This window comes from Oncorhynchus tshawytscha, linkage group LG31 (genome assembly GCF_018296145.1).
Source record: "Oncorhynchus tshawytscha isolate Ot180627B linkage group LG31, Otsh_v2.0, whole genome shotgun sequence".
Lineage (NCBI taxonomy): Eukaryota > Metazoa > Chordata > Actinopteri > Salmoniformes > Salmonidae > Oncorhynchus > Oncorhynchus tshawytscha.
Window position 1 is genome coordinate 17,682,543 of NC_056459.1, and position 15,339 is coordinate 17,697,881.

The 15,339-nt window shown below is 43.2% G+C and overlaps 1 protein-coding gene across 4 annotated transcripts in view; it reads left to right on the forward strand.

The window, feature by feature from the left end:
* Nucleotides 1–13,881, forward strand: part of glcci1a (glucocorticoid induced 1a) — a 32,133-nt gene extending 18,252 nt beyond the window's left edge. For 2 of the 4 annotated variants that reach the window (XM_024395538.2, XM_024395540.2), the window contains exons 3-8: nucleotides 2,657–2,746; nucleotides 8,494–8,640; nucleotides 8,864–9,013; nucleotides 9,639–9,855; nucleotides 9,999–10,119; nucleotides 10,291–13,881. In XM_024395538.2, the coding sequence (XP_024251306.1) occupies nucleotides 2,657–2,746; nucleotides 8,494–8,640; nucleotides 8,864–9,013; nucleotides 9,639–9,855; nucleotides 9,999–10,119; nucleotides 10,291–10,621 (1,056 nt within the window). In that variant the 3' untranslated portion in view covers nucleotides 10,622–13,881. The remainder of the gene's footprint in view (nucleotides 1–2,656; nucleotides 2,747–8,493; nucleotides 8,641–8,863; nucleotides 9,014–9,638; nucleotides 9,856–9,998; nucleotides 10,120–10,290) is intronic. The other 2 variants (XM_024395539.2, XM_024395541.2) reach the window with 2 other exon arrangements.
* The last annotated feature ends 1,458 nt before the right edge of the window (nucleotides 13,882–15,339 follow it).

The window sequence follows — 15,339 nt, forward strand, 5'->3', positions numbered from 1 at the left end:
TTTGATCAGCAAAGCATGCTAGTTTTGAACTAGCATGCTGAAGTGAAGGACAGGAAACTACTACAGTTGTAGGATCTTAATTTGATTTATATTGTCACAGCAAAATAATCCAGCAGCAACAGAATTTTAACATTTACTCCATAATGGTTCTTGATGGATGGTTAGGCTATTAGCTGGTCAAAAGTAGGCTACATTAAAAGTGCAAAACTGTTAATATAACTGTGTGTTAGTGTGAGTTTTCAGTGAATTTATGTAAATGACAAAGCTCATCTGTAGGAACATTCTCAGCAACAAAAGAGTGATTTAAAAAAGTGATCAAAATAAGATCCTACATCTGTAAGCAGAAGTGGCTGAGTACTGAGCTGCATCGCTATAAGGAAGTGGGCTCTTTCAAATGACTAGTGGCAGTCAAGTTTGTACAGTACTCAGTCACTGATTCACCTGCACACACAGATATTAGTTAGCCGCTGTTGACCTCTTTCACAGGTCTATACACCCTGTTTCCGTCGGTCACTTTGAGATTTACCAACTACGCATCTGTGGGCCTCTCTAGACTTACAATAGATTAACCAGCCTGACTCTCTGTATTGACCTGCCTGGCCTTCTGTGTTTTGAACAAGTAGGCACTGGGTGTCACTGCAGCACAAAGGTGTCATTGTGGAGAACATGCGAGCTCCTGTCTGTCTGTGTGACACACGGCTTCTGCTTGTCAGATGAAGTCAACTGTTTGTGCAGAGCCATGTTGCTGCCAGTCCTGCTGCGGCTGGAATTTCCCCCTCCTCTTTCTCTCCTCCTGCTCCTCTTTCTCCTTCTTCCATTCTTCACCTTTTCCTTGTAATTTTCTGTCATTCTCAGCCTTTGGGTCTGTGACCTGGAATGTTCTCCTCCTCCCCCTCTTCTTCCTCCTCTTCCTCGCTCTGTTCTGTACATTGCTGTGACCTGCAACACCCACACCATCCTTCCAAGTGACAGACAGGCCCAAACACATAGCACTAAGATTATGCCAAGAGAGAAGAAGTATTTGTGTGTGAAAGATTGATTGTGCAGGCTAGTGAGTGTACTGGGCCAGTAGGTTAGGTTAAACCTATTCCTCAACTGGACTAAAACTCATTTTAATGGACATTCTGCTTTCTGCGTTGAACAGGATTTTACAGTGTCAGCCCAATATTCTGGATCCCTCAAACTGGTCATTAAAGGGGTAGATTAGGCCTTTAGTTTTTTATTTCTCTTCTCTGGGTCTAGTGTGGGAGCCAGCCTCAGTGAGAGTGAACTAGCAGGGTTATGACACCACCGGAGCCAGAGATGGCATCCCATAATGACCTCCTACATCCTGTTTTTACTGCACTGCTCGGCAACCAGGGCCCAATAAGCTCCTCAGGCCACCCAAACGCCACATTGCTAGATCATCCCAGAAACCATATTACTGTGGACTCAACCTGGCAGCCGGTTTACTGTATGAATCAACCCGTCCATTCCACTTTTCCTTCACTTCAGCTCTTTGTCCAGATGCATGGAAACATCTGCCACATCTACACGTAGGGAAGGTGGACAAGGGAAGGGAAGGTGGCCCAAACAGGGATCGGTATGTGGTCACACATTGTCCACTGAAAGAGGAGAGGAGATGGTGTGTGTATGTGTGCGCATGCGTGTAACTCAGTTTTTGTGTGTGTGTGTGTGTGTGTGTTCTCCTCCTCCTCTTCCCTTAAATAGGAGATGAAAAAGACAATGTTCAAAGCTTTCTCTCTCTGTTTCCTGCCTGGCTTGGTGATGGTGTTGAGCGGGTTACAGAGGACAACCTTTGAAATGTGAAGTCTCCACAGATTAATAGAATAACTCAACTCACCACTTCACAATATCTACTACCGCTTTTGGCTATAGCACTGGCCGAGCACTTCCATTGGCCCTTACAGTGTACATTCTCGGATGCTCTGATGAAAGCATAACCGCTGAAACGCTTTTCACAATAAAAAGGTGAAATTAGGTGATGTCTTTGTTTAAAAAAAAAAACATTTTGGAGTGCCGCTGTTTCCCAATGTTCTTGACCTTGGGATTTAATTTGAAGTGTACATTCTCTCCTCCTCTCTCTCTGCCCTCTTGAAAGCAGAGACACACAGAGCTAGGACTATCTATATCACAGCAACCACTCTATTTAATCCCTGTCTGATGCCTGCCATGTGTGGAGAGCCCTTCTTCTCTCTTTTTCTCCTGTTTACACTTGTCTTCCTCCTCCTCTCTTCCTCCTCCTTGCCTCTCTCAGCTCCAGGAGCAGGTCAGACCAGGGGTAACCAAGGGGACGAAGCAAGGGCTTCTCTCTGTCCAGTTGACATAATAACTTCTTCATCACAGTAGCTGTACCTAGGCTGTGGCGTTTAGAGACCTCTCCTTGTTCTGATGTCAACTGACACACACAACTCACGGCTAGTTGTGCTCCATTTTCGATCTTGTTATACAGGATGTACTCATATCAAGGTTTGCATGTCAAACCTTACACTTTGCAAAGGGCACATCTGAAATGGCAAAGTAGAGCTCTGTTTAGGCTTAGGGCAAAGGCCTTTTATTCCTGACCATAATGATCATGATGATTGACGTGGCTAATGAGGATAAGAGGTTGGTAATTAGGTCATGATATCATCGGTCGTTTCCTTGTTGTGTCCAGACACCTGGATGTTGGAGTGAAGAAGCAGGAGAGAGGAGGAGCACACACCAGCGCTCTGCTTCTTGGGGCAGCGCCGACCAGCTCAAAGAGGTACACACTCACACACCACACTTAAACATGTCACAAGAAACCCTATTTAAGAAACGACAACTTGCAGCACTTTCCTAATGACCGTTGGACCAAGGGGGTTCTCAAATCAACAATGACAACATACTGTACAGTAGGCCTCCCTGTAAAACTGATGGAATATGCTATCCTAGCACACTATGTATCCGTATCATTGCTGTCATCCTCCTTTAATCCAGACATAGATTCTGCTATGTTGAGATGGCTTGAAGTTGACAAGACAATACTAGAATGTTATCAGTGTCTATAGGAAACTGCCTACCACCTGCCATCCGTCTCTCTTTCTCACACGGTACCACCTTCTATATATAACTTCCTGTCTGACCTCAGACTTCCGCATGCTCAGGGCTTGGTCTGTTCTAATGCTGGGTGTCAGAGACAGAGCGTCGCGCCGGGCCGGGCGGTCGTTGTCTTATCATCCCCTCTCAGCTCCACCCTGGTGCTATAATGTCACAGGCAGGGAGGAGGCAGATAACACTATCTATCTCCCTCGTTAACTAACCAGACACATAACCCAACAGGCAATTTATGGACAGGAAAGACAGCCAGGCAGGCCTCGGATTCCTCTTTCATTTTTAACCTCTCTCTTTCTTTCTTTCATTCTTTCTCTCCCCTTTCTGTCTCCATCTCTCTGTTTGTCTCTCTCTCTGTTGTCTCTCAACGTCCTAGTTTAGCAGCTGCAGAACAGCTAAAATAGTGGTGTTGAGGCATGTTCCTTAGTGCTAGTAGTGGAGCTTGGGGCTGTAGTGGAGCTGCAGTGCAGAAGGGTTGAGTTGAAGTCTCCTTCAGTTAGGGCTATATAACCTCAAGAGATCCCAGTGTTATTAAGCGACTGTAATCCACAGTAATCCTAACCTCATAGACCTCATTATTTACAAACACTTCCTGTCACTTAACTCTTGTTGTGATCTTATTTCCTCAGCGTTATATAGGATGTACTCGCTCCACTTTCAGCCGTGTGTAAAGTGCTGCCCGGGCCAGCTTAATGTCTTACAACTCACACACACCCGCGCACGCACACACACAGCAATGTCACAGGGACAACATGTTTGTTGACTTGCCATGTCATGCTGCCGGACAACGAACACATTCATACTTTGTCACAGCTGCTGACTGGGTTTTCAGTTAGCTACTGTGCACTACCTGTTTTCAGTTAGCTACTGTGCACTACCTGTTTTCAGTTAGCTACTGTGCGCTACCTGTTTTCAGTTAGCTACTGTGCGCTACCTGTTTTCAGTTAGCTACTGTGCGCTACCTGTTTTCAGTTAGCTACTGTGCGCTACCTGTTTTCAGTTAGCTACTGTGCGCTACCTGTTTTCAGTTAGCTACTGTGCGCTACCTGTTTTCAGTTAGCTACTGTGCGCTACCTGTTTTCAGTTAGCTACTGTGCGCTACCTGTTTTCAGTTAGCTACTGTGCGCTACCTGTTTTCAGTTAGCTACTGTGCGCTACCTGTTTTCAGTTAGCTACTGTGCGCTACCTGTTTTCAGTTAGCTACTGTGTGCTACCTGTTTTCAGTTAGCTACTGTGCGCTACCTGTTTTCAGTTAGCTACTGTGCGCTACCTGTTTTCAGTTAGTTACTGTGCACTACCTGTTTTCAGTTAGCTACTGTGCGCTACCTGTTTTCAGTTAGCTACAGTGCGCTACCTGTTTTCAGTTAGCTACTGTGCGCTACCTGTTTTCAGTTAGCTACTGTGCGCTACCTGTTTTCAGTTAGCTACTGTGAGCTACCTGTCTTCAGTTAGTTACTGTGCGCTACCTGTTTTCAGTTAGCCACTGTGCGCTACCTGTTTTAAGTTAGCTACTGTGCTGGCATAAAACAGTTGAGCAACATATTTTATAATACATGTTGGCTTTTTTTCTTTTCTTTACTGTCTTTATTTTGGACCCAGCCTTATAGGAGAGATTTGGCCTATTATCACCTACTGATTCTTTATATCTGGAAGCTGACTAACTGTTGAGTGCACCAGGTTCATGATGGCTAAAGAAAGTGGATCACGTATCAGCCTGTCCATTCAGACAGAGCCTCCTGTTAGGCTGGGTGTTTGTGTTTTGTTTCTATAGTAAAAAGACTTGGTGGAATGTTTCACATTGCATTTACACAAACCATCCTTTATCTTCTTCCACCATAGCATGTCTTGCTGGTGTAAAAGGTGACCTGTGTTGTGCTACTATGGTAAAATGACTGAGTCTACAATGACTTCTGTGTAAAGGCGCAAGGAAAATAACATGTCTGGGCTTGTCCTGGCTGGTAGTGAGATGCTGCATACATAATAAGAATAAGATGGCTACCATGTGGCAACTGTTTATCTGATTTGCCATTAACTGTACTGTGCTTATATCTGATATAGAAAGGCCCCCACTTTTCTGAGAGTTCAAAAGGCTATTTTGGCAATTGGAACTTTCCTCTGTGGGCTAATATGGATGCAGAATTATAAAGACAAAGATTTGGGTCAAATATATATCTAGAGCCACACAAGACAGGAGTTCTAGCCATTTGTCCGTATTGGTCAGAGCACAGGGGATTCTCAAACCAGATAAGGAAGCCAATACACTCTCATATCTTCTGTTAGATGCAGTTTAGCACCGTCTGTGGGGCTTTCAAAGGTGTGAATGGCACCATGCAAATGAAACATATTGGTACATCGTAAATGGCCTTTCGAGATGTGTTTGCATACTCAAATTGACCCAGTCTGTGTGCTCGTTTGATGTTTTATGGATTCTTCCTTTAGCTATTAGATCAATGACTAGCCTGCCAGCTAGTCGCCTTCCTTCCACACTCCTTTAGATGGACACTACCATTCAAAAGTTTGGGGTCACTTAAAAATGTCCTTGTTTTCCATGAAAATATACATTAAATGAGTTGCAAAATGAATAGGAAATATAATCAAGACGTTGACAAGGTTTTAAATAATGATTTTTAATTGAAATAATAATTGTGTACTCCAAACTTTGCTTTCGTCAAAGAATCCTCCATTTGCAGTAATTACAGTCTTGCAGACCTTTGCATTCTAGCTGTCAATTTGTTGAGGTAATCTGAAGAGATTTCACCCCATGCTTCCTGAAGCACCTCCCACAAGTTGGATTGACTTGATGGGCACTTCTTATGTACCATACGGTCAAAATGCTCCCATACCAGCTCAATAGGGTTGAGATGTGGTGACTCTGCTGGCCACTCCATTATAGACAGAATACCAGCTGACTGTTTCTTACCTAAATAGTTCTTGAATTGTTTGGAGCTGTGCTTGGGTCATTGTCCAGTTGTAGGAGGCCCCAATTCAGGCCCCAATTCAGCACCGTCCACAGGGTATGGCATGGCGTTGCAAAATGGAGTGATAGCCTTCCTTCTTCAAGATCCCTTTTACCCTGTACAAATCTCCCACTTTACCACCACCAAAGCACCCCCAGACCATCACATTGCCTCCACCATGCTTGACAGATGGCGTCAAGCACTCATCCAGCGTCTTTTTATTTTTTCTGCGTCTCACGAATGTTCTTCTTTGTGATCCGAACTAGAGGTCGACCGATTAATTAGGGCCGATTTCAAGTTTTCATAACAATCAGGAATCGGCCTTTTTGGACGCCGATTGTGGCCGATTACATTGCAATCCATAAGGAAACTGCGTGGCAGGCTGACCACCTGTTACACATGTGCAGCATCAAAAGGACCTTGTGGCTGCAAGGAGCCAAGGTAAGTTGCTAGCTAGCATTAAACTTATCTTATAAAATAATCAATCTTCACATAATCACTAGTAAACTACACGTGGTTGATGATATTACTAGGTTAACTAGCTTGTTCTGTGTTGCATATAATCAATGCGGTGCCCGTTAATTTATCATCGAATCACAGCCTACTTCAACTTCGCCAAACGGGTGATGATTTAACAAAAGTGCATTCGCAAAAAAAGCACAATCGTTGCACAAATGTACCTAACCATAAACATCAATACTTTTCTTAAAATCAATACACAGAAGTATATATTTTTAAACCTGCGTATTTAGTTAAAATAAATTCATGTTAGCAGGCAATATTAACTAGGGAAATTGTGTCACTTCTCTTGCGTTCAGTGCACGCAGAGTCAGGGTATATGCAACCATTTCTTCCTAACAAGGACTGTAATTAATTTGCCAGAATTGTGCGGTTTCCTTTTTCCTTTACATAATTATGACATAACATTGAAGGTTGTGCAATGTAACAGCAATATTTAGACTTAGGATTGCCGCCCGTTCGATAAAATACAGAACAGTTCCATATTTCACTGAAAGAATAAACATTTTGTTTTCAAAATTATAGTTTCTGTATTTGACCATATTAATGACCAAAGGCTCGTATTTCTGTGTTTATTATATTATAATTAAGTCTATGATTTTATATTTGATAGAGCAGTCTGACTGAGCGGTAGTAGGCAGCAGCAGGCGTGTAAGTATTCATTCAAACAGCACTTTACTGTGTTTGCCAGCAGCTCTTAGCAATGCTTGAGCACAGCTCTGTTTATGACCTCAAGCCTATCAACTCCCGAGAATAGGCTGGCAATGCTAAAGTGCCTATAAGAACATCCAATAGTCTACGGTATATGAAATACAAATGGTATAGAGAGAAATTCCTATAATAACTACAACCTAAAACTTCTTAACTGGGAGTATTAAAGAACAGGGAATATTGAACCACCAGCTTTCTCATGTTCTGAGCAAGGAACTTAAACGTTAGCTTTTTTACATGGCACATATTGCACTTTTACTTTCTTCTCCAACCAACACTTGTGTTTTTGCATTATTTAAACCAAATTGATCATGTTTCATGATTTATTTGAGACTAAATATATTTTATTTATGTATTATATTAAGTTAAAATTAAAGTGTTCATTCATTCAGTATTGTTGTAATTGTCATTATTACAAATATATATCTAAAAATCTTCTGATGAATCGGTGTCGGCTTTTTTTGGTCCTCCAATAATCGCTAATAATTGAAATAATTTAACAATTTAAAAATCATAATCGGTCGGCCTCTAATCCAAACACCTCAAACTTCGATTCGTCTGTCCATAACACTTTTTTCTAATCTTCCTCTGTCCAGTGTGTTATTCTGCCCATCTTAATCTTTCCTTTTTATTGGCCAGTCTGAGATATGGCTTTTTCTTTCCAACTCAAAAACAAGGACATTTCTAAGTGATCCCAAACTTTTGAACAGTGTATGTAGGGACTGCACAACTCCCGAGTGTTGCAGCGGTCTAAGGCACTGCATCTCAGAGCTAGAGGCGTCACTATAGACACCCTGGTTCGATTCCAGGCTTTATCACAACCGGCCGTGATTGGGAGTCCCATAGGGTGGCGCACAATTGGCCCAGAGTCGTCCGGGTTTGGCCGGTGTAGGCCGTCATTGCAAAAAATAATTTGTTTTTAACTGACTTGCCTAGTTAAAGAAAATACATTTCCAGCTCTACATGTGATCTGATGTATTAATCACTGGAGCTGCCTGCCTAGGGGCTTTTCCCTGAGCTACGGCGACCCCTGGTGGATATATTGGTGTCAAAAACGTGATAAGATGAAATAGGCTACATTACACATGACAAAGTTCAGCTGTTAACATGCTACTATTCCTTTCTCTCTCTTTCCCCATGTTTATTTTCTCTCTTTGTCTCTGTCTTTCTCCCTCTTCTCCTCCTCTCCACTTCTCCCTCCTCTCTTCCTCTCCTCCTCTGTTCTCCTCAGCAGATAGCCAAGCTCCGGCAGCAGCTGCGTGGCGGTAGTAAACAGCAGCAGGGAGGTCGTCAGTCTCAGTGTCAAAGAGACAAAGACAGCCTGTCTCCTTTACAGGGACCTAACAACACCATCAACACCACCGCCAACCAAGCACAGGTGAGGCACAATACTGCCATCCAAACCTGAGTTAAAATAAAACGGTGTGTTTAGCTTGTTTGGCAGAGTGGAACCAATGCAATCGGCTCAGAAGTTCAAACTCTGCGCCCTCGCCAACCCAACATGCCAGTGAAGCTTAATCACAAAAACTGTGCTTCTTATAATATGTGTAAGTTGGAGGTTTCATTTTTGAATGTCTCTCTCTGTGGTTGTGTCCCTGCAGTGGTCCTGCATGTCTAAGTCATCTCAGATGTCCAACATGACGGTGCCCAAGTCCTCCATCACCAGAGTGCCCAGCAGCATGGAGGGAATCAACCACGAGCTGGAGAAGGTCTTCATCAGAGACAATAACGGAGAGAAGGAAGAGCTCAAGGTGGGGGAACGGACTGTTAGACATATACGATCACTTATTTCAACCTGGACTCAGAGCATTTCGTATTATTCTGTACGGAAATCAGAGACAATTAATTTAGTATGATATGTTACGATTCATGTTTCATATGATATGTATTAATTTGTGGATGTCCATCCTCCATTTCATATGATATGTTATTAAGAATTGCAATTTGTTGTTGCTAACTCTAGCTAGGTGGCTAACGCTAGCTTGAGATTTGAACACATAACCTTTGGGTGGCTAGACGTTTGCGTTATACACCCAGACCAACCACCCTCCTTTAGTTTTTTGCCTGAAGTAACCTATCTTATGTAACCATACCAAACGTAACATATCATACTCATTTGAGTGTCCCGGATTAACAATTACTATTTTACGTCTAGTCTATGAGACAAGGCTGCATATATTTACACTTCATATTTACGCATATTGACTTCAGTCAGGCTCATGTGTCTGGAGGTGACAGAGGAGTAAACACGCACACAAACGCAACCATTCATTCACCTGTTGTGTCACTGTCAATCCTATTACTTGCAAATATTTACTGACCAACATCTTGCTCTCTCTCCCCCCTCCTCCCTCCTCATCCCCCTGCCATCCCCAGGTGTTGGAGGTACCAGACGGGCGGCGAGCCCCCTTTCCCCCCCAACAGCGTAGCAGCAGTACCCGCAGTGTGGACACACAGACTCCCTCTGTCCCTGGCCGCTCCAGCAGTAGTTCCAGCCTGTCCCCCTGTCCCTCTCCTGCCTGCCCCCCGGGGTCCGGCTCACACGGGGGCAGCCCTTACTCCACTGACGATCTGCTCTACGACAGGGATAAAGGTAGGACTGTTAGAATTCCATCTCAGACCAAGGGCAAGGCCTCCACTGTCCATCCTGCTGTTGTGCCCTTGAGCACGGCTCTGAACTACCACCTTGGACTGTGTTTGTGTCTGACCGTTTCTGACCATTGTCTCTGTCTACAGACAGTGGCAGTAGCTCTCCGCTGCCTAAGTTTGCCTCGTCTCCTAAACCCAACAACAGCTACATGTTCAAGAGAGAACCCCCAGAGGGCTGTGAGAAGATCAAGGTGTTTGAGGAAATGAGGTAAGTACAGCAAGAGACCAGGAACCTGGTCCAGGAGGGTTTGATTATATTTTTTAGGATCTCTTTTATCGCACCACATTTTCCAAGCCGTTGATACTGAAGGTCAGTTACTCATAGATGTCATGAAAAGAGTTAACACGCCGTCTCTTCCTTTTCCCTTTGTCTGTCCAGCTCCAGGCAGTCAGCGTCCGTCCCTCTCTTCTCCTGCCCCGACAAGAACAAGGTCAACTTCATCTCCACCGGCTCCGCCTTCTGCCCCGTCAGACTGACCCCCGGTGCCCTGCACCTCTCTGTGACCTCTCACCCCGATGATGACCCCGAGGCCGGCCCCAGCTCAATGATGTCAGCATTCTGCCGTGTCCTCCCCTCTCAGGTCCACACCTCCACCAGCACAGATGACGCTCCCACCCCCGAGGAAGCTGCCCCTGCAACGCCCACCTCTCCCCAGCAGGGGGAGACACTAGAGACTGCCCTTCAGACAGACAGCCTGGCCATCAGCTAGACCTGGGCAGAGCTGGCCTCTGTCACATGGTTCTGTTTCTTATTGTTATTAATCATTTGATTATTACGTCCCCACCACCATCATCATCATCATCATCACTGAAGTCTGGTCTCCTTTCTCTAAATTACCTCCCCCTCCTCTCTGTCTTTGCTGAACTCTACATACTCTGCATGGCGTAGTGCTAGCAACAATGTACCTGAAGACGACGACAACAACAACAAACAACTGAGAAAACAAAGACAAGTGTCCCACATGTTCCTAGCCTATTCCTAAAGCACTGTTCCTGTCAGAGATAGACATGATGTTCTTTAACAGCATGTAATAAGTAGAGATATTGGACGCTGGCATGGGATGGATGGGAAGAAAATGAGACACTTTGGATAAGGGGCATGCGTTTTAAACTGGCAGTGTGTTTAAGATTAAAGACATGCTCCGGTACTTTGCCAACTAAAAAAAGTATATTTTAAACCTTCCGCTTTGGGCTGGATGTGTCAATGTGTGGATCATACATGCATAATCTATGAGCAGAATTACTGTCTTACCTCAATTAGCCACGGAATTCTTAGTTTGAAAGCCACTATTTTCTTGAAGATGTGCTGCGCCATTTCTTCTACATTTCCCCCTACATAGGCCAGCCAGCCCCCTAGCAATTAGAGTTCTAGCCAATGAGCTTCAGCCCCTGGCATTTGAACGACAGCTAGCGTTATCCAATGAAAATTGCAGGTTGGACCTAATGGCTCAGCGAGAGAGAGATCAATCGCATATGTGAAGTAGTACGCAATTTTCAGGGACTACTTTTGGCTCGTGTGTGATACTTTCAGAACTACTGGCTAAAAATGATGCAAAAGTACCGGAGAATCTCTTTAACTTATGTGTTATTGTGTTCTGTTTTGACATTCTCCACAGTATGAATAAGCTCTATACACCATATTACACATTATATATCTTGTGAAAAGAAAAAAAACAACGCTTGTTTAAATAGAAAAAGGTGTATTGCTGTGTTATGTTATGTACAGTAACAGAGAAAGGAAGATTTTTTTTTTCAGGATTTATGTTTACACAATCCAGGTTATGTTTCCAAACCTCCTTTGAAACATGCAAAGAATAATCAAAAAAGTGGGAAAAAAAGACATAAAGAAGAAAATTCGAAATGGCCGCAACAATCCGGTGCACAAGTCTCCATTGCGTCTGGCCTTGCTTCAGGTATATATCACAAACGGAGTCTAAACTCAGGAAATGTGGAATGTATGCCCATATTCCATGACACAGGTTGACTCGGCTCCGACTGCATTTCCTTGTTGAAGCTTTGCTTTCTCTCATTCCAGATTCCATTCCATAAATTCTGAACCTTTTATTCCCCCTAGACATGGTGTTATGATGTGCTGCCCTAAGACTTGACCTGTGCTTGGTTGACATGAAAGGTTGACTGTGATGTTAGCAGTGGTGGAAAAAGTCCCCAATGTCATACTTGAGTAAAAGTATAGATACCTTAATAGAAAGTTACTCAAGTAAAAGTTTTTTAAAAAGCAGGCGGCACAGTTTTCTTGTTTTTAAATTGTATGGATAGCCAGGGGCATCCATTGTATGAATAGCCAGGGGCACACTCCAACACTCAGACATCATTTCCAAAAGATGCCTTTGTGAGTCCGTCACAAACATGTACTTTTGGGTGTCAGGTAAAATGTGTGGAGTACAAAGTACATTATTTTCTTGAGGAATGTAGTGAAGTAAAAGCTAAATATATAAATAGTAAAAATATAAATAGTAAAGTATAGATACCCCCAAAAATGACTTAAGTAATACTTTAAAGTATTTTTACTGAAGTACTTTACACCACTGGTTGTTAGGTGTCTTGGTTGTCTTTATGAGTGACTAGTAACAGACCAAGACCACTGTGAGAGATAACGGCTGTGCATGTTTGAGAGAAGTCTGTAATGGCCATGACTGTCGATGCCTGACAATTCTGTGTGGTCAAACCCTCTGCAGCCGTTGTGCTGTGGTCAAGGTCAGGTAGCAACTTCAGTGTTCAACTTCAGGTCAATCTGGGTTGACTGGTCCTAGTCAAGTCATGGCCTGCAGTAACATCAAATAAAATAAGCATTTGATTGGTTACATTCAGGTGACGTCCAGTCTGAGACTGTTTTAATATCACATAGACAACATAATTATGCTTTACTATTGATTCATAAGACATTCCATGAGATTCTAGCTGGTTAGGGGTCGAGAAAACTCATCAAGTCATGTCCAAACGTTGATCTTTAGGCCCTCCAGTGCGCTGAGTTTAAGATTTGATTAGAGAGGACCTAGTAGGTTTATTGCACCTGCAGAATTGGTAGATGTTTCAACTATGGATTTCTAAGGGAAGGAGTAAACTGTCCCAATCCTTATCCAGTCCATGTCTTTGTAAAGCATTACACTTCAGAATGTCATGACTCATGAGTAATTATTGACATCATCTTCCTCAAAGGAAGCAATTCTCCTATGAGCGTCCCATGTTTGATTCTGTGCACAATAATTCCCTCTGCAGATTTGTCTGTAACATCATTCTTGCATGGAACACAACACCACCTGTACAATGATTCCTTTAATAAGACCTTCAAGTCAAAGATAAACCATAATCAGAAACATTATTTATTTTGATATGCTAATGTGTGCTTGTGGAATTCCTGTCTGCATTGATACTCTTGTTCGTTGTTAGATATACTATATGGCTTTTAAAAATATCAATGCAATGTTGATGTTGTTTTTAATCATTTAGCACCTTATTATCAAGCGATATAGCTTATCCAATGACTTACATACATTAACTATGTGGCATTGGTTAACTAGATGTGTGCAATAATAGACAAGGTGTTGGTGTCCGTTGGGTCGGATATGTTTCGCTTCTTCTTCACCACTCCCATTTCCTCTCTCTCATTCCTTTGGTTTGGAGTTTAGAGCCAAATCAGCACTTAAGCCAGATTCACACTATAGGACTGTACTGTGCTGGCTCTGATCATTTATTTTCCAGCACGGTTCCAGCAACTATAGTGGCTCGGCCCGGTATGGCTCAGTAGTGTGAAAAGCCTAACAACCTGTTGAGAAAGCCATTACTCGACACATAAACCAGCACTGGATATGATGTCACCAGAGCACATAGTTATTGGCTAGCAGGTCATCAGTGTTCATCAGCTCACCCAATCAGCTCGCTCCTCATTGGATCTGTGGGGCAAAAGGTCATGCACAAACACAATAAAAGGATTGGTTGTTGATGTGATTAACCAGTTTGTGTGTTGTTTTGACCATCACTGAGTGTGTGCAAGTTATAGAAGGAGGGGAGTTTGAAAGTTATAGGAGGGGAGTGTGAAAGTTATAGGAGGAGGAGAGTGAAAGTTATAGGAGGAGGAGAGTGAAAGTTATAGGAGGAGAGAGTCGGAAAGTTATAGGAGGAGGAGAGTGAAAGTTATAGGAGGAGAGAGTCTGAAAGTTATAGGAGGAGGAGACTGAAAGTTATAGGAGGAGGAGACTGAAAGTTATAGGAGGAGAGAGTGAAAGTTATAGGAGGAGGAGACTGAAAGTTATAGGAGGAGGAGAGAGTGTGAAAGTTATAGGAGGAGGAGAGAGTTTGAAAGTTATAGGAGGAGGAGAGTGAAAGTTATAGGAGAGAGTGTGAACGCTATAGGAGGAAGAGACTGAAAGTTATAGGAGGAGAGAGTGTGAAAGTTATAGGAGGAGGAGAGTGAAAGTTATAGGAGGAGAGAGTCTGAAAGTTATAGGAGGAGGAGACTGAAAGTTATAGGAGGAGGAGACTGAAAGTTATAGGAGGAGGAGACTGAAAGTTATAGGAGGAGGAGACTGAAAGTTATAGGAGGAGAGAGTGAAAGTTATAGGAGGAGGAGACTGAAAGTTATAGGAGGAGGAGAGAGTGTGAAAGTTATAGGAGGAGGAGAGAGTTTGAAAGTTATAGGAGGAGGAGAGTGAAAGTTATAGGAGGAGGAGAGTGAAGTTATAGGAGGAGGAGAGAGTGTGAAAGTTATAGGAGGAGGAGACTGAAAGTAATAGGAGAAGGAGACTGAAAGTTATAGGAGGAGGAGACTGAAAGTTATAGGAGGAGAGAGTGAAAGTTGTAGGAGGAGGAGAGTGAAAGTTATAGGAGGAGGAGAGTGAAGTTATAGGAGGAGGAGAGAGTGTGAAAGTTATAGGAGGAGGAGACTGAAAGTAATAGGAGAAGGAGACTGAAAGTTATAGGAGGAGGAGACTGAAAGTTATAGGAGGAGGAGAGTGAAAGTTATAGGAGGAGGAGAGTGAAGTTATAGGAGGAGGAGAGAGTGTGAAAGTTATAGGAGGAGGAGACTGAAAGTAATAGGAGAAGGAGACTGAAAGTTATAGGAGGAGGAGACTGAAAGTTATAGGAGGAGAGAGTGAAAGTTGTAGGAGGAGGAGAGTGAAAGTTATAGGAGGAGGAGAGTGAAGTTATAGGAGGAGGAGAGAGTGTGAAAGTTATAGGAGGAGGAGACTGAAAGTAATAGGAGAAGGAGACTGAAAGTTATAGGAGGAGGCGAGTGAAAATTATAGGAGGAGGAGAGTGAAAGTTATAGGTGGAGAGTGAAAGTTATAGGAGGAGAGAGTGTGAAAGTTATAGGAGGAGAAGACTGAAAGTTATAGGAGGAGAAGACTGAAAGTTATAGGAGGAGAAGACTGAAAGTTATGGGAGGAGAGTGTGAAAGTTATAGGAGGAG